Source organism: Argiope bruennichi, chromosome 3, assembly GCF_947563725.1.
Source record: "Argiope bruennichi chromosome 3, qqArgBrue1.1, whole genome shotgun sequence".
NCBI classification, from domain to species: Eukaryota; Metazoa; Arthropoda; class Arachnida; order Araneae; family Araneidae; genus Argiope; species Argiope bruennichi.
The window spans coordinates 134,155,435-134,175,341 of NC_079153.1; the positions used below are offsets into that span (position 1 = coordinate 134,155,435).

A 19,907-nucleotide genomic window follows, 5' to 3' on the forward strand; every position below is an offset into this window, starting at 1 on the left:
TCGTCAGGCTGATGTGAGGCTGACTCGCCTTCGAATTGGTCATACTCGTTACACTCATAAGCATTTGTTATTTAGAGACCCGGCACCGTTATGTTCCTCGTGCAGAATACCAGACTCGATAGATCATATTTTAACAAAATGTCCTGATTTCAATCCCTTTCGTTTATATTTTTTTGGTACTACTGATGTAGATCTGAAAGATCTGTTGGGGAAAAGGCCCCACCTACAGTTATTTACTTTCCTTAGAAGCATAGGAATTTTATCAAAAATCTAAAAATTTTCTTCAGATTTTAGCCTTTTTTGTATTTGACATGTTTGTATGAACTTTAGATTTCCTTTGAAATTTTAATATTTTGCTATTTTATTCCTTATTCTTCGCTGTTTAATATTTGTTTCATGTTTATCTTGTATCTTAGCGCGTATGTTTAAGAATTTTACATACATGGTTTTACGTTTTTAATCAATGTTTGGCGCAGCTTAGCCAGATTTGGCTCTTGTGCCACTAAAATTCAAATTCAAATTCTCAAAATATATAGAGCCTTAATTCGATCCAAACTTGATTATGGAAGCATGATGTACGGATCTGCAGCGAAATCCACACTGCGGCCCCTTGATACAATACGCAATCAAGGTTTACGACTATCAGTGGGTGCTTTTCGAACTACCCCAGTTTTAAGTCTTTATGTTTTGTGTCACGAGCCCCCTTTGGAACTTAGACGTCAGAGGCTTGCACTCAATCTGTTTTTTAAAATAAAAAGTGATGATGCCCATCCACTACATTACAAAGTCATAAATCCAATTTATGGCCCATTATTCTCACTGAGACCCTCATTTATTCATACTTTTGGATTTAGAATCGGGAAAATTCTTCGAGATTTAAATATTGATGATTTTCCAGTTCTTAATAAAACCGACGAATTACCTCCATGGAAAAATACTAATTTAAAATTTATAGATGACTTTCGAAAAATGGCAGAAAGCGACAACTCTAAACCTAGTGTATCGGTATATGTTTTATGACCACCGACAACAGTATTCTAGCTATGAACCTGTTTTTACTGACGGATCAAAAGCTGGTAAATTAGTGGGAGCAGCGGTAGTTAACAGAAATAAGATAATTTCTGAGAGGGTGCATGAGTTTTGTTCCGTTTTTACATCTGAAATATATGCAATATATCTGGCCTTAACGAAATTACCAGATAGTAATTATAAGAAAATTATTTTATACACAGACTCAAAAAACGTCATTGAGGCACTAAGGAATATTTCGCCGTCAAGCCATTCCTTAGTTGTCAAATGCGTAGAATTTTACTGTTTTTTAATAGGAAAAGGAATAGATATTTTATTTTGTTGGATTCCTGGACATTCAGGAATTGTGGGTAATGAGAGGGCTGATAAAGCAGCAAAAACTCCAGGATTGATGTGCGAAAATTTTGTTCCTCTAAGTGATGCTCTTCAAACGGTAAAAAATGTATTGGAAAAAAATAGCAGAGTGTATGGAATGAACAAACTCGTAATAAGTTGTTTGAAATTCATTCTTCGGTAAAGTCCTTTAAATATTATAAATTAAACCGGAAAAATCCGTTATGTTAAATCGACTCAGAACTGTACTCACCAGATTGACTCACGAATATTTACTCAACTCAGAACCCCAACCTACATGTTCAGATTGTCATTGCTCTTTATCCATAAAGCATATACTTGTGGAATGTCCCAGTTTTAACCAATTTAGACGAATCCATTTTGGTAGCAACAATGTAACTTTAAATGACTTGTTGGGTGAGAAACCCAACCAAAATATTTTTTTATTCTTGCAAGATATTGGAATCGAAAAGCAAATCTAAGTTTTAAATCCCCTCAGGGGCTCACCTTCTTTAGGTGAGTACGGGTGTCCCAATCCCGAGGTACCCAGGGATCTATACTCCCTTTATGTTTATACTCCTCTTCGCCTTCTGCTTTCTGCTTTGTTTTTTCTTTCCCTTGACGGCAAGCGAGGGAGCTCCCCATGAGAAGCTGTCGCCGCTCTGTTTGCTTCTCGCTTCTCATGGACAGCCAATGTCCCACGTGTTGGCCGTGCGTGGCGACCCATTTGAAAGACGGGTGGTGTACTGTGGTCCCCTGTGCATCAATCGGCTGGTAGCTGGTCACCTAAGTGGCTTGTCTGCTAGGGATCAAGCAAAGGGGTTACTCCTTGGGCTTGGCGTTAAGGGTGGTCACTGTCCCCGGGGGTAACTCCGAGCGTATAGGTTACGATTAGCACTAGGGTGGATGCCGAGGCTGGGCATGACCAGAGCCGGTAATTGCCTTCCCTTGTTAGGCTCCGTGGTGGGCGGTGCCGTCGGACCCGAATCTTTTCTAATATCGTATGGGCTTCTCCAAACGTGGTCCCTTCAGTGGGCGTAAAGTACATAAAACTTTTACTAATGTTGATCATTTTGACAAATTTTTTGTAATTAAACGAAAATCAGAAAATCAAGATACTTTTAACTCCGTTTCACCTTTTTTAGTTCAGAAAGCCGTCTCTGCTACCGTCGGTGAGGTGCAGTCTATTAAAAAAATGCGTTCTGGTGACTTATTAGTTGAAGTCGATTCTAAAAAACAATCGCAGCAAATCATGAAACTGAAAGCTCTAGCTTCTATACCCATTTCTGTTAGTCCACACACATCCTTAAACTTCTCCAAAGGTGTAATAACTTGCGGAGAATTATTTAATGTCTCTGTGGAAGAAATAACTTCAGAATTGAAACCTCAAGGAGTGACTCATGTTCGCCAGATTGCCATTCGGCGGGATGGTCAACTCCTTCCAACAAAGCATTATGTGCTCACCTTCCATAGCCCCAAGCTACCTGAATTTATATATGCCGGTTATATTAAGTTACCTGTGCGTCATTATATACCAAATCCATTGAGGTGTTTCCAATGCCAGCGCTTTGGCCACTCGAAGATTAATTGCCGCGGGACACTCACTTGTGCCCGCTGTGCTGATAAAGGGCATGATAGCCAGCAGTGTTCCGCAACAGAAAAGTGCGTAAACTGTGGTGGCGATCATCCCTCTTATTCTCGAAATTGCTCCCGCTGGAAACTGGAAAAAGAAGTCACTATTATCAAAATAAAAGAAAACATAACATACCCAGAAGCTAGACGTAGAGTTCAAATTCAGACACCTACGCCAGGCATTAGCTATGCCTCTGTTGTTCAAAAACCATTTTGTAAAAATTGTTCCTGTGAAAACTGCATAAAGCAAACTCCAAAACCAAAACTTCCTGTAAAAACATCAGAATCAGATTCTGATAATTCAGTTCAAAGTATTTCAGAATCTCCTAAACCGGATCTATCGGCATCTAAAAAAACTCGAAAGAAAAAACCTCAGTCCTCACTCACATTGAAACTTGCTAAACGTGGCATATCACATAAAGATCTTTCTGTCAAGTTACAAAAATCTACTTCACGGAATTCCGTCGCTTTGGGATTAGCAAGAGATGGTGTAGCCCATAAGGATTTAACGTCTATCTTTGGAGGCACACCAACTATCCCTGATTTTAAGCTCCATCCGTCTGAGGATGAAGATGCATTTTCTATGAGTTGCGAAGATCAGGCAACTCCTACAGCTGCTCACTCACACTCAACATCTAAATCTCTCTCTTAATGGGTACCTTCGTTTCTTGGAATTGTCGCGGCATTCGTTCCAAACTTCATGACATGAAATCAATTATTAACAAATTTCATCCTATCTGTTTCGGTGTTCAAGAAACCTTCTTGACACCCAACATTCCACTAAAATTACGCGGTTATAACTGTGTTCGGAAAGATGCAGGCACTGGATCTCATGCTTCTGGAGGTGTCTGTATTTTCACATCAAACCTTTATCCGAGCACACCTCTCAATTTGCATACCACTCTTCAGGCTGTGGCTGTACAGGTCCATATACGATCTTTGGTCACAGTCTGCTGTATTTATCTTCCGCCTCACGGTATCATCCGTCAGCAAGACCTGGACAATCTAGTAGACCAACTTCCGTCACCCTTCATTTTATTTGGCGACTTCAATGGACATAGTATTTTGTGGGGCTCGGATAGTACAAACTCTCGAGGGCAGCAGATTGAACAGTTTATTGCTAATAACTGTCTCTGTCTTCTCAATAATGACGAGAAAACGTACTTCCATGCGCCCACACGTAGCTTCCACTGTCTTGACCTAGCCATATGCACTCCTGAACTGCTACCGTTGATGAATTTGAGAATTGAAGATGATCTGCACAATAGCGATCACTTCCCCCTAATAATCTCCCACGCTGATGGTCGAGGTGCGACTATTTGTCCTCCGCGTTTTCTGTTCCAGCGGGCAGATTGGACTACATTCTCACAACTAGCAGTTATCAATGAGGCTATGGTCAGTGATGCAGATATTTCAAAATCAGTTCAAAATGTCATTGATACAATAATGAACGCCGCGAACACCACCATTCCAAAAACATCCCCACGTGTAAGAAAATTCCGTAGGCCGTGGTGGAATGAAGCTTGTCGCGACAGTTATAAGAACCAAAAGAAACTCTGGAATCTTTTTAGAAGGTACCCGACGACTGAGAATTTGATCGCTTTTAAAAGAGCCAAAGCGCTAGCTCGCCGCATTCGGCGTCGTAGTCAGAAAGAATCATGGATTAAATTTGTTTCATCCATCACATCCTCTACTTCGAGTAAACTTTTATGGAAAAAGGTTAAGGCTGCTAATGGGATCTATAATGAAACTTCTATTCCTGTTATAAAAACCGGTAATATGATGTATTCAAGCCCATTAGACGTTGTTAACATTCTCGGCCAAGCGTTTGCACAAGTTTCCGCAACGGATTCTTACAGCCCTGAATTTCTGGCAATTAAGAATCGCGCGGAACGGTCGCCTTTGCTATTCAATGCCCGAAGTACTCTTCCATATAATTGTGACTTCAGGATGATTGAATTGGAAATGGCCTTATCTCAAGTCCATGATACCAGTCCCGGGCCAGATGGGATCAAATATATTATGCTCCGCCATTTGAATCCAACTTTCCTTTCGAATCTGTTATTACTATTTAACAGAATATGGATTGAACAGAAGTACCCTTCACAATGGCGCGAAGCTATTGTGATCCCAATATTAAAACCTGGCAAGGAAGCCTCAATTTCTCTGAACTACAGACCGATTGCTCTTACAAATTGCCTCTGTAAGACCTTCGAGCGCATGGTCAATGCTCGTCTAATTTTCGAACTAGAGAAACAGGGATGCCTCTCCCCGTTGCAGAGTGGTTTCCGTAGAGGTCGGTCTACCTTTGACAACCTCGTATTACTGGAAACCCAAATACGCAATGCCTTTGTGAGGAGGAACCACCTAGTTTCTATATTTTTCGACATTGAGAAGGCATACGACCGTACATGGCGCTACGGCATACTTTCAACACTTTTTAATCTAGGTTTTAGAGATAACTTACCCATATTTTTACAAAACTTTTTATCGAGACGTACTTTTCGTGTTCGAATTGGCAACTTTTACTCTAATCATTTTATTCAAGCTGAGGGAGTTCCGCAAGGAAGTGTCCTCAGCGTTACACTTTTTATAGTTCATCTCAGCCAAATTTTAAATCATTTGCCTCCATCTATTAATGGAACTCTTTATGTTGACGATCTGCAGATCTCATGTCAAGGTAGTAATATGAATCTCATTGAACGACAATTGCAAAACGCAGTAAATAAGGTGGTAGCTTGGTGCAATAACAATGGGCACGCAATCTCACCTGAGAAGAGTAGTTGCGTTCACTTCTGCCGGAAGAGAATAATTCACCCGGATCCGAATATTTTTATTCGAAATATACCTATCCCAGTGGTGAGCGAAATACGGTTTTTAGGAGTGATATTTGATCGGAAGCTCACCTTCCTTCCGCATATTTTGCATTTGCGAATGAAGTGTGAGAAAAAGTTAAATATTTTGAAAGTACTTTCCAGAACATCCTGGGGTGCCGATCGGACCTCTCTACTCCGTATTTATGATGCAATCATCCTTTCGTGCATTGACTATGGGTGTATGGTATATGGTTCGGCGCGATCATCTGTTTTACGTCGGCTGGATACTGTACACCATTCTGCTTTAAGGATCTGCTCCGGTGCGTTCCGTACTTTTCCTATTGAAAGCCTTTATGTTATTTGTCACCAGTTGCCCCTTTATTTAAGACGCCAGAAAATTTCTGTTTCATATTATTTCAAAACAAAATCTGTTTTGAAACACCCCTTAAGTCAAATGGCATTACCGAGTGGTCTTCGTAGATTGTATAATGCCCGTCCGTCTCACATTCTACCTTTCTGTGAGAGAGCCAAAATGCTCATAAGTGACTCGGACCTCAATAATGTTAGTGTTAAAACTGTTGACTCCTTTATTTTTGCACCTTGGGATGCCCCGAAATTCTCTTTTGTGAATCCATTCAAAGGCTTCGATAAATCCTCAACTACACCTGTTGTCTTCCAACAGCTATTTTTCTATCATCGCCATCGGTATTCCTCATTTGATCCAATTTTCACGGATGGCTCGAAATCACATGGTCATGTCGGTTATGGCATAGTACTTCCATCTGATATAGTGAGCTATCGGGTTCATAATTGTTGTTCAGTATTTACTGCTGAGTTGCTTGCCATATTCTGTGCTCTACAAAAGATCTCATCTTTGCTACAGCGAAAATTTATAATTTATACTGATAGCATGAGTGCCCTGGAAACACTTTCTCACTATCATAATCGCATGCATCCAACAGCAATACGAATTTTATCCCTTTTGCGCCTTTTGCAGAATGAGGATTATCAAATCATTTTTTGTTGGGTTCCCAGTCATGTCGGCATTCATGGAAATGAAATGGCTGATTCTGCTGCAAAATCTGCATTGTTGTGTTTGAACCAACGACTTCCTTATAATGATATTATGCGGGCTTTCATTAATTACATCTATTCTACCTGGCAAAGTAAATGGGATCTGCAGATCCATAACAAACTGCATGAAGTGAAGAGTAACATTGGCTCGTGGCCGGTCCTCCCTGTACGTGGGGTGGATGTCAAGTTGACTCGCCTCCGTATAGGACATACACGTTTCACGCACAGGCACCTTATTTTTGGCGAAAGGGCACCACATTGCCTGGCCTGCCATGTTGATTTTAGTGTAAAACACATCTTGATTGAATGCCCTACTTTTAACTCGCATCGTATCCAATATTTTCATACATCATCAGTAATTTTGAAGGATTTGGTGGGTGAGAAATACCACCCAAATATTTTTAACTTTCTGAGAGCCACAGGCTTTTTAAATCGCATTTGATGTTTTCACAAATTACTTATACCTTATCACTTTAAAATTTTTAACAACTTTCCGTCGTTCGTTTCCTTTTTACTCTTTTTCAAAATAATTGTTTGTGTTTTCTTTTTAACATTTTTAAATATTATATATTTATGTTTTATGAAACTTTTTATCGTAGTCTGGTGCTGTAGATATTTTTAATTACCGATAAAGCCTACTTTACATTTTGCTTGGCGCAGTATAGCCAGATATGGCTCTTGCGCCATAAAACCCCAAGCAACCAACCAACCAACTAAGTTTTAAATTTTGACATCGTTTTTGTGCATTATTTTTTTGTAATAAAATAAATGTTGGAATAAATCTTGTGTTTGGCGCAGCTTGGTCAAAAATGGCCTTTGCGCCATAAAACCAAACCAAACCAAAACGACATGATATATTTCCCTAGAGAGCGATAGAAAGACAATTTGAGCATTGAAAGTGACTTAAAAATGAAATATTGTAAATAAAGGTTATCAACATAATGCAACATTTTATGGAATGTAAAGACAAAAGAAACATTCATTAATGAATTTTTTAAAAAAATTCCGTAAAATACGAAGCACATAACTTTGCATTGCTTTATTGCAATGCTTGTTAAAATTTGTTTTTAAATAAGTGATTTAAGAATTGAACATACCTTACATTCATTTCTATTACTGATTTTCATGGCATGATATCTAGGAATTCCATACGCAGAAAGAAGATTAAAGATATATAAAGTCGAACAGATAGAAAGGAAAACGATTTTCTTTCCTGACTATTTGTTTGCCATTATTATCATGTCGCTAGTTTCAACACAAGAAAATGAGAGGAAAAGTTATTTTGTGTCTGCACAAAGACTATTCGAAGTTAACTTTGGAATGTTGAAAAATACAGGAATGCGTTGTTTAAGAATCACTATTAAGCAGTCGTTGTTGTCGGAAAACATCCAAGTCAAGAAAAACAAAATATTATTAACAAAGAAGTCTGCATTCTCTCCGCCGTTTGGTTTGGAAAACTTATATTAGAATCAAAGAATTCTTAAATATGCCCCATAATAAGACTAAAATATTTGTCTGAAGAAAGGAAAACAATAAAGTTTTGAAAATATTAGATAGTACTTTTCATTAAAAAATATTAGTATATCAGTAAAAATCGGGAACAAAATTCTGCATTTATAAGAGTGAAGTAACTCATGTTAAATAAAAGCGAGAAAAATATTACACAAAATTAATGAAAAAGAAACTGTAGTAAATAGAAAATCAATCTTTAATAAAGTTTTTTAAGAAATGAGATTTCACATTTCAGCTTCATTTTTTTCTTTTCTTTTGACAGTTGTTTCGATTTAAATAGAAAATATACTTTTACTTGTTTTAAAAATCTCATGACTTGTTTTCTGGTCACCCTTTCTAATTTAGTTTCTAATCTCCACATTTTTTTTTTTTCATTTTATTTTATGCAACAAAAACTGCATTCATTCAGTCATTGGCCCTTCAAAAAAATACATTGCTATATCTTAAAATGTTTCATCGGGTCAAATGATTTATTACACACGTATAAATTTTATAATGCTGTTAATGGTTACTAACGACGGGAGATAGTTGTAGTAGATATAACTATTCCAGATATTGTTGGAATTCAGGTATCTCACTTTAATAATTATAAATACTAGCAACAATACGAGAAGCTTCAGATTTTGGAAATTTAAACTCACTATGTTTCTCCTTTTTTCTATTATCTAACATTATTAATGAAATTATAACTGTACTGAAGCCTAGACTTACTTTCTTTCCTAACAAATATCAAACTTTGCTTAGCAGTTTCAAAATTTCGACAAACTAAATAGGATAAATTACTTTACAAAGTTTAAATTCATTAATATTTTTAAAAAAATATTTTTTTGTTTCGCTGTTTAGGAAATTGTTTGGACATATTTGTATGTATTCATTAAGGTGAGAGATTGTATTAATAAACTGAATGATTTTTAATTCTAATATTTCACTCCATTGCAGTTTAATGGATTTTTTTTCTCTGCAATCATTCTTGCATTTTGGAATTTAACTATGTTTTGTATATATAATTAATAACCCTCCCCAAAAATGTTGAAATTAAATTCGTTAAGAGTTCTTTGCATGGCTTGTTATCTCCAAGCAAATATCTGTTTCGTTTTGCATCATTTTTGTGTTGATTGTTTGCTGCTACTCAACGCATGCCTTGCTTCTACTATCACAATCCAAAGGTAATCGGTTGCTCTTAGATATGGAAATTTATTTTAACGAGTAATACCGAAAATTATTGATTAAAGCTAATGGATAATAGAACTATGGACATGATAATTAGAATTCTTCCTGTTCATGTTTCCATTCCTTGTGTTCCAATTACTGTAAATTAATTTCACTTTTTCTCTTCTAATCAATCACTTCAGTAGGTAACTTTATTTAATTGATGTTAACTGATATTGATAAAAAAAATTAACAACAACTTGGAAAATACACAGTTTATATGTCTATAGCCCATTGTAGGCAAAAGCTAATTTAAATGAAATGTTTCTCACCTTTTCAGTCCGTCACTTTATTTTGTAGTTATACGAAATTCTAATATTCCGTGGGAAGAAATGTTACAGAAAATAAGAACCATTTAGTAAATCGATAGATGCATAGATAGTTCGGACAGTATCTTCACGGTAACTTTGCAGCCATTATAATATTTTCTAAACGTGTGCTTCGTGTATGGGAAAATGAAAAGTGGATGAAGAAGTATTAAATTTATATCAATTCCATATTATGCAACATTTATTTTAAATGTGTAATGTTTTTTCTCAGTATATATCTTGAATGAGTCTTTTCATTTATTCGAGAATCTGTGAATCCAGTTTAAATATTAAGAAAAGATAATTGTTTGTGAAAAAAGTGTTTATAAGCATCTCATAAATGCGAAATTTCCTAAAAGGGCATGCTTCTTTTTCCAATTAAACCATCTAAAGTTAACAAATTATGTGCATAGCTGTAAATACAAGAACTACAAAAGGGGGCTATAAAAATTAAAAGAAAATTTTCAACTATTAAATAATTGGCATAAATAATTTCCAAGAGTTACAACTTCAATCATGAACAAAACATACCGAAATTCTTTTGAGGACAATTTAGGTGTCTAATTATAGTTTGTTTATCAAAAGTTTAAACAGAATCTTTGATTTACAATAATAGTCATTAAAGATGGCTTATTTTAAGCTGACTGACTCCAAGGCTATTCTAGAAAATGGCGGTTTTATGTATGCACTTGGAAAAGTATTCTGATATATCTTCCACATTCTAAGTTAGAATCCCTTTTAACAGAATAAATAAAGTCAGTTTGAATAGTTTGACAGAAGATAATTAATTCCTCTCAACTTCACAAATAACTCTCCGAAGTAAACGACATTTATCGAATGTAATGGTAAATCTAGGTTCTAAATTTATCTTCTATTTTAAACTCGTCAGATTTCCCGCAATAAGTTTAGCAGTAAATTAATATTTTTACATCATTAAAATTTTAAAGACAGTGTACAATATTTCTAGGACTTACTGAATTTATTTTGAGAATAAATTATCAAATTCGAGCAGAATAATTTCGGTATTAAACGAATAAAAATTTCCATTCAAGTATTTCGTTGTTTAATATAAACGAGTGGTGATATAAAACGAGGTGATATAATATATAACGAGAGGTGATCCAAAAAAATAATTACAAGCAGCAGTATTTGGAAAGTAGAAATTGTGGATGGGAATATTGTGCTAATTCTCTTAGACCGGTCGTTCGAGCAGACAGTTTTAGTATTGAGACCTGAAACAGCGACAGTATTGTCAAAACTTCTAGAGAAGTGGTCTCGCACAGAGGTACGAGCCGTGATACCATTTCTATGGGCCAAAAATATGTCCCCATCGGACATTCACAGACAAATCGTTGAAGTGTTCGAGGGTCGAAGCAATGAGTAGACAACAGGTGCCGAAATGATGTTCTTTTGAAGCGGGCAGAGAGATTGCTGGAAATGTTTATATGGGTGGTCTGGAGCCCCTCCCCTACAGCCCCAATTTGGCTCCCAGTAATTATTTCCTTTTCCCAGCATTGAAGAAATACTTATCCGAAACAAGGCTCATATCAGACGGTGATGTTCAAAAATGTGCCGAGAACTGGTTCAGTAGCCAGGGACCTGATTATTACCAAGACGGGTGAAACAAATGGATCCAGCGGAGTGATAAATGCCTCAACAGGTTTGGTGATCATGTAGAGAAGTGACCGCCACATATGTCTCTTAATTACCATTTGTATCATGCGTCTATTATTGATAAAGCATTTTCCCTTTGAATTGTAAACTTTTTTTTTTTTTGGATCATCCCTCGTACCTTATTTTGAACCTGATAAGCATGTGTTTGTGACGTAAGTAATGAGGGGAAAAAAATAATAAAGAAATGTCTAAAAAAAGTTGATAAAAGTTGGATGGAGTTGATAAACTTTATAAATAGTTTTCGATGATTTTTTAAAATAATGGTGCTAAATTCAATTTAAAGAAAGAAATTTTCAAAAAGACCAACCCTATTTTGTAGGATTTACTTTGGCAGTTCTGTACAAGAAAATATATTCTCTTTCAAACTAAATTAAAATTATCCGTCTAAATTTTAAGAAAATATCTTCATTTTAGTTGACATTTAAAAGTTTTATGTTTTTGGGTGAAAGAATAAAGACTACCGGAAGAAAAAAAGGGAAAGTAAAACTACCTAAACTTTGACAAACTTTTTATAAATACGGCTTCATTTTTTTTCTCGAATTCTAGATTCCACTGAAAGGATTGTCGTCAAAGTTCCCTTGCATCTTCTCAAACTCTCCTTAGTTTCTCCCTTCTGTCAGAGCTTCCTCACCTGTAGAAGTTGCCAATGTTCTCGGGCGAGCATTTGAAAAAGTTTCAGCTATTAATTCATACAGTCCTAAATTTCAAGTGAACAAAAAGCGAGCGGAAGGAATTAATTTAAATTTTACTGCACGTAAATCTCTTGCGTACAATAACGCTTTTAATCTGTTTGAGCTGAAGAACGCCTTGCGTCAAGCACATGAAACTAGCCCTGGTCCTGATGGAATCACTTACAGTATGCTTCGTCATTTAGATGAGGTGTCGCTGTCCAATTTGTTAAAACTTTTTAATCGAATCTGGTATGAGCATAAATTCCCTAAACAATGGCAAGAGGCAATAGTGATTCCAATCCTTAAGCCGGGAAAGGATCCTGCCAGCCCTTTGAACTACAGGCCAATCGCTTTGACGAGTTGTATGTGCAAAACTCTCGAGCGTATGGTCAATGCCCGCCTAGTGTTTGAGTTAGAGAAACATGGATACATCTCACCGTTGCAGAGTGGCTTCCGACGAGGACGCTCAACATTTGATAACATAGTTCTTCTGGAGACACAAATTCGTAATGCCTTTGTTCGCAGGAATCATCTTGTTTCCATCTTCTTCGATATTGAAAAGGCTTACGATCGTACGTGGCGTTACGGTATTCTTCAAACACTTTTAAATTTGGATTTTAGAGGAAACCTCCCTGTTTTTATTGAAAATTTTTTGACTACTCGGATATTTCGTGTACGTGTCGGTAATTTTTATTCCGATCCTTTTATCCAAGCTGAGGGTGTTCCACAAGGAAGTGTCCTCAGTGTTACGCTTTTTATAACTCACTTTAGCGAAATTCTACAGCAACTTCCATCATCTGTTCAAGGGACACTATATGTTGACGATTTGCAGATTTCTGCTCAAGGCTGTAATATGCACTTGATTGAAAGGCAACTGCAGAATGCAGTGAACAAACTAGTTTCCTGGTGTGAAAGAAATGGACACACTCTTTCTCCAGAAAAGAGTCGTTGCGTACATTTCTGCCGGAAACGAAACATGCACCCAGATCCTATAATTAACATTCAAGGAAACGCCATTCCTGTTGAGGATGACGTGCGATTCTTGGGAGTGATTTTTGACAAAAGACTCACTTTCCTTCCGCATATTCTATATCTGCGAAAGAAGTGTGAGAAATCTCTTAATATCCTAAAAGTGCTGTCAAATACTTCATGGGGAGCCGATCGCCCATCCCTTCTCCGAATATACCAAGCCGTTATTTTATCCCGTATAGATTACGGTTGCATGATATATGGTTCTGCACGCCCTTCTGTTTTGCGCAGGCTTGATACGGTGCATCATTCTGCCCTGAGAATTTGCTCTGGTGCTTTCCGCACATCACCTGTAGAAAGCTTATATGTCATCTGCAATCAAATGCCTCTAGATCTGCGACGTCGGAAATTAATTGCACAATATTATTTCAGAGTGCAGTCGATTCCGAAACACCCTGTTAGGCAGTTGTCTCTACCAGTTGGTCTTCGTAGACTATATGATGCACGCCCCTCTCACATTCTTCCCTATTGTGAGAGAGTAAAAATTCTGCTGAATGATTCGGGACTCCATGAGACTACAATTCAACCTATTAATTACTTTTCTTTCCCACCATGGGATACTCCAAATTTCTCATTTTTGAACCCGTTTACGGGATTTGACAAATCCACAACAGCACCTATTATCTTTCAGAAGCTCTTTCAAGATCATCGCAACCAGTATTATTCGTACACAGAAGTATTCACTGATGGGTCAAAATCTAATAGTCATGTCGGTAGTGGTGTTGTTTTACCTACTCAGACATATAGCTACAGTTTGCCCACATCATTCTCTGTTCTGACTGCTGAATTGGTTGCAATAACATATGCCCTTGAAGTGATTTCAACTTCTTGTACACGCACCTTTTGCATCTACACTGACAGCAAGAGTGCTTTGGAATCTCTTTCCAATTTCAGTTATTTAATGCATCCGGTTGCTTTGGAAATCCTGGTTTTTCTTCAATCCCTTGAAAACAAAGGGTTCGAAATTCTATTCTGCTGGGTTCCGAGCCATGTCGGAATACCTGGAAATGAAATGGCAGATGCTGCAGCAAAATCCTCAAGCACTTTTCATGAGCGAGCGCTTCCGCATGGCGATGCAAAGACATGTTTTGCTCGGCACGTTCACATGTTGTGGCAACGATGTTGGGATCAGCAGATTTCCAATAAGCTGCATTCTCTCCAACCAATGATTCGCTTATGGCCTACCATTCCAGTGCGTGGGCTTGATGTAAAATTAATTCGGCTCCGCATTGGTCATACACGATTCAGCCATAAACACCTTTTATTTGGTGAACCATGTCCAAAATGCACGACATGCCATACAGTTTTAAGTGTGCGTCATGTTTTAATCGATTGTCCTGCTTTTAATAATCAACGGTTACGATTTTTTAATACAGTGTCTATAGACATGCTTGAACTACTGGGTGAAAAACCTCACTCTAACATTTTTAAATTTCTGCAGACCATTGGTTTGATGCATTTTATTTAAGTTTTGTCCAATTTGGAATCTTTTTCGTGTGTCAGTAATTTATGAACTTTTACTTCTTTCATGGATGTTTTTTAAATACCGTTTTAATGCATCGGCTTGCGACTGGAATTTTTAACCTTGCCTAGTTTTTTTAATCGGAATAACCTCTTTAAATATCTTTGAAATGCTTCTTACCATTTGATTGGCGCAGCATGGCCAGATATGGCTTTTGCGCCATAAAACCTAAACAACCAACCAACCAACCTTCTGTCAGAGCCCCTCAGGTGCTCATCTACTATAGGTGAGTACGGGTGTCCCAATCCCGAGGTACCCAGGGATCTTTATTTCCCTTATGGTTTATTGTCCCCTATACCTTCTGCTGTTTACTGTCGTTCTTCCTTCCCTCGACGGCAAGCGATGGAGCTCTCCATGAGAAGCTGTCGCCGCTCTGTTTGCTTCTTGCTTCTCATGGACAGCCAAAACCCCACGTGTTGGCCGTGCGTGGCAACCCATTAGAAAGACGGGTGGTGCGCTGTGGTCCCCTGTGCATCAATCGGCTGGTAGCTGGTCAGCTGAGTGGCTAGTCTGCTAGGGATCAAGCAAAGGGGTTACTCCTTGGGCTTGGCGTTAAGGGTGGTCACTGTCCCCGGGGGTAACTCCGAGCGTATAGGTTCCGGCTAGCACCAAGGTAAGCGCCGAGGCTGGGAATGGCCAGAGCCGGTGGCTGCCTTCCCTTGTTGGGCTCCGTGGTGGGCGGTGCTGTCGGGCCCGAACCTTACACAATGTCGTATGGCTCCTCCCAAAAAGGGTCCCTTCAGTGGGCATCATCACAAAGTTCAAATCCAATCAACAGAAAAATATTTCGATCACTTTTTTACTGTACACCGTATTTCTGATGAAAATGAAACTCTTAACACAGTGTCACCATTTTTGGTAGACAAAGCATTTCTTAGTACAGTTGGTGAAGTTACTAATATTCGCAAACTTCGATCAGGTGATTTGCTGGTTGAGGTAAGCTCCCGTCAGCAATCCCAGAAAATTATGAAATTGAAAGCCTTGGCAACAATTCCGATAAGCGTTAGTCCTCATAAGTCTTTGAACTCTTCAAAAGGAGTAATAACTTGTGGGGAATTATTCATTGTCCCTGTCGAAATTATAACCAAAGAATTAAAATTCCAAGGGGTGACTCATGTACGCCAGATTACCATTCGGCGGGATGGACAACTCCTTAATACAAAGCACTATGTTCTTACGTTCAATAGTCCCCAATTACCTGAATCAATTAAAGCAGGATATATAAATTTGCCTGTACGACCATATATTCCTAACCCTCTACGCTGTTTCCAATGTCAGCGCTATGGTCATTCTAAAATGAACTGCCGCGGGACTCTGACTTGCGCCCGCTGTGCACAAAAGGGTCATGATGGTCAGCAGTGTTCTGCACCTGAAAAGTGCATTAACTGCAATGGAGACCACACTGCTTATTCCCGACTTTGTCCGCGTTGGCAACTAGAGAAGAAAATAGTTGCAGTCAAATTTAAAGAGAACATCTCGTATCCTGAAGCGAGACGCAAGATTATAGCTCAAACTCCTACAGAAGGTTCAAGTTATGCATCAGCTGTTCAAAGGAATCCCCCAACTGTAGTTAATCAAAACGTTCAAATCGAAAAAACAAAACTTTCCATTCAAGCACAATCCTCGAATTCTGAATGTGACTTAAATGATATTCCTGAGCCATCTAACGCCCGTAGGCGTAAATCTAAATCTAAATCACAGACTTCTTTGGCACTTAGACTTTCAAAGCGAGGTCTAACAAAACATGATTTACCGATAAAATTAAAAAATCTTCAGTTAAAAACTCTGTCGCTCTAGGTTTAGCAAATAAGGGTGTTGTCCAACTGGACTTAACGTCAATTTTTGGGGCTCCCTTAAAAGAAACGGTGGAACATTTTCCGCAGGTACCCTACATCGGAGAATCTTATTGCCTTCAAACGTGCTAGAGCGAATGCTCGTCGAATTCGTCGACGTAGTCAGAGGGAGTCCTGGTGTCGCTTTATTTCCTCAATCACATCCTTTCCCTTCACCCATCGGAGGAAGAGGATGAGTTAAAAATGAGTTGCGATGCTCCGGCAACTCCATCAACTTCTATTTATCCCCTTACTAAAACATTATCTTAATGGGTACGTTCCTTTCATGGAATTGTCGCGGCCTTCGTTCTAAACTACAAGACATTAAAGATATCATTAACAAATTTCATCCAATTTGTATTGGACTCCAAGAAACCTTCTTGTCGTCCAACATTCCTCTCAAACTACGTGGTTACAACAGTGTTCGGAAGGATACAATCCATGGAACTGGTGGCGTTTGTATCCTTACATCTAACTTATACCCGAGCACAGCTCTCACTTTGCACACTACATTGCAGGCTGTGGCTGTGCAAGTTCATGCTCGAAAATTAGTCACAGTTTGTAGCATTTATTTACCACCACACGATTTGATTAACCAACATGATCTTGATAATCTCATGGATCAGCTTCCCGCGCCTTTTCTGTTATTTGGCGATTTTAACGGCCACAGTATCTTGTGGGGCTCTGATAGTACAAATTCTCGCGGGCGACTGATTGAACGGTTCATATCTGATAACTGTCTCTGTCTCCTTACTCGTCTTCTGTTAAATTACAGGACCTGATGGGTGAAACACACCACCCAAATATTTTCAAGTTTCTAAAAACCATTGGCTTTTATTCTTGTATTTAGTAATTTTGACCCCTCAGGGGCTCACCTTCTTTAGGTGAGTACGGGTGTCCCAATCCCGAGGTACCCAGGGATCTTCACTCCCTTTAGGTTTACTCTCCTCTGCGCCTTCAGCTGTCACCTTTTTTCTTCTTTCCCTCGAGGGTAGGCGAGGGAGCTCTCCATGAGAAGCAGTCGCCGCTCTGTTTGCTTCCTGCTTCTCATGGACAGCAAATACCCCCACGTGTTTGCCGTGCGTGGCGACCCATTAGACGGGTGGTGCACTGTGGTCCCCGGTGTATCAATCGGCTGGTCGCTAGCCACCTGAGTGGTTAGTTTGCTAGGGATCAAGCGAAGGGGCTACTCCTTGGGCTTGGCGTTAAGGGTGGTCACTGTCCCCGGGGGTAGCTCCCAGCGTATAGGTACCGATTAGCACTAGGGTAAGTACCGAGGTTGGAAATATCCAGAGCCGGTGGCTGCCTTCCCTTGTTGGGCTCCGTGGTGGGCGGTGCCGACGGGCCCGAATCACTATCAATATCGTATGGGCTCCTCCCGGAAATCTCCCTTCAGTGTTCAACAAAAAGAAACAAAACAAAATTTTCATTTCAACAAAGACAAATACTTTGATCACTTTTTTGTCATTAAAAGAATATCGGAAGACAAAGAAACATTTCATTCTGTTTCACCGTTTTTGGTTGAAAAAGCCATCGATAGTACACTTGGTGAAGTCGCTTCAATTCGGAAACTCCGCTCTGGAGACTTGCTCGTTGAAGTTTCATCTAAACAGCAAGCTAATAAAATCGTAAAACTGAAAGCTTTAGCCACAATACCAATCACTGTAAGTGCCCATAACTCACTTAATAACTCGAAAGGTGTAATAACATGTGGAGAGTTATTCAATTCAACAATTGAAGAAATTATGAAAGATTTTCAGCCTGAAGGAGTTATACATGTACGTCGTATTTCAATACGACGAGATGGGCAGCTCCTCCCCACGAAACACCTTGTTCTTACATTTAAAAACCCGTCTTTGCCGGAATCAGTTAAAGTGGGTTACTTGAAATTGGCGGTCCGACCTTTCATTCCGAATCCTTTGCGTTGTTTCCAGTGTCAACGTTTTGGGCACTCTAAAATGGCCTGTCGCGGGACACTCACTTGCGCCCGTTGTGCAGAGAAGGGACATGACAGCCAGCAGTGTAGCGCACAGGAAAAGTGTGTTAACTGCGATGGCGCCCACACCTCCTTTTCACTATCATGTCCACGTTGGCAAATGGAAAAAGAAATAATAACGCTCAAAACGAAAGAGCAAATTTCGTACCCTGAAGCGAGACGGAAAATTCTCGCTAGAACACCGTCACCTGGGAAAAGCTATGCCTCAGTTGTTCAGAATACATTTTGCAAAAACTGTACATGTACAAACTGTGCTAAATTTACTTCCCAAGCAACTCACAGTGAAAAGTCATGCGACTCCGACACCGAACCATCAATAAACAATCCAACTGAAACACATATATCCCAAAAACTCAAATTAAAATCAAAAATGCAGAAATCACTCCAGCTAAAGCTTTCTAAACGTGGTCTATCACCAAAACAACTGACATCGACCCTTAAAAAATCCCATGTTAAGAGTTCTGTAGCTCTGGGACTGGCAAGAAAGGGCATAGTTCAAAAGGACTTACCAAGCATCTTTGGTGGCTTACCTAGAAGTCCCGATCACATCGCCCTACATCCATCTGATGAGGATGATAATGACTTTGCAATGACTTGCGAAGTCACTCCTATTCAGGCCACTGACCCTACTATTTCAAAAATTAAAAAACTTTCTTAATGGGTACCTTCCTTTCATGGAATTGTCGCGGCATTAGATCTAAACTTTATGATATCAAATCCATGATTAACAAATTTCATCCAATCTGTTTCGGTGTTCAAGAAACTTTCTTGACGCCTAGCATTCCCATAAAATTGCGTGGTTTTAACTGTGTGCGAAAAGATGCAGACACTGGACATCATAGTTCGGGAGGCGTCTGTATCTTTACTTCGAATTTGCATCCAAGCACACCACTTATTCTACACACTTCACTACAGGCTGTGGCTGTACAAGTTCACACTCGAACATTGGTCACAGTCTGTTGTATATATTTACCACCTCATGATATCATACGTCTCCAAGATCTTGACAACTTAGTGAATCAACTTCCCAAGCCATTTATCATACTTGGCGATTTCAACGGGCATAGTACTTTGTGGGGTTCGGACAGTACGAACTCTCGTGGGCGACAGATCGAACAGTTTATTTCTAATAACTGTCTCTGTCTGCTCAATAAGGATGAGGAAACATACTTCCACGAACCAACACGCACTTTCCATAGTCTGGACTTGGCCATTTGTTCTCCTGAGCTTCTTCCATTCTTGAATTTTACAGTCGGGAATGATCTTTATA

At 38.9% G+C, this 19,907-nt stretch overlaps 2 protein-coding genes across 2 annotated transcripts; both read left to right on the forward strand.

The window, feature by feature from the left end:
- The first annotated feature begins 570 nt into the window (after positions 1 to 570).
- On the forward strand, positions 571 to 3,646 carry LOC129962973 (uncharacterized). Its single transcript, XM_056076975.1, has 3 exons — positions 571 to 718; positions 2,508 to 2,864; positions 2,991 to 3,646. The coding sequence occupies exons 1-3, from the start codon at positions 571 to 573 to the stop codon at positions 3,644 to 3,646; spliced, it is 1,161 nt and encodes a 386-aa protein (XP_055932950.1).
- An 11,877-nt stretch (positions 3,647 to 15,523) lies between these two features.
- LOC129962974 (uncharacterized) lies at positions 15,524 to 16,606 on the forward strand. Its single transcript, XM_056076977.1, has one exon. The coding sequence runs from the start codon at positions 15,524 to 15,526 to the stop codon at positions 16,604 to 16,606; it is 1,083 nt and encodes a 360-aa protein (XP_055932952.1).
- Positions 16,607 to 19,907: the final 3,301 nt, after the last annotated feature.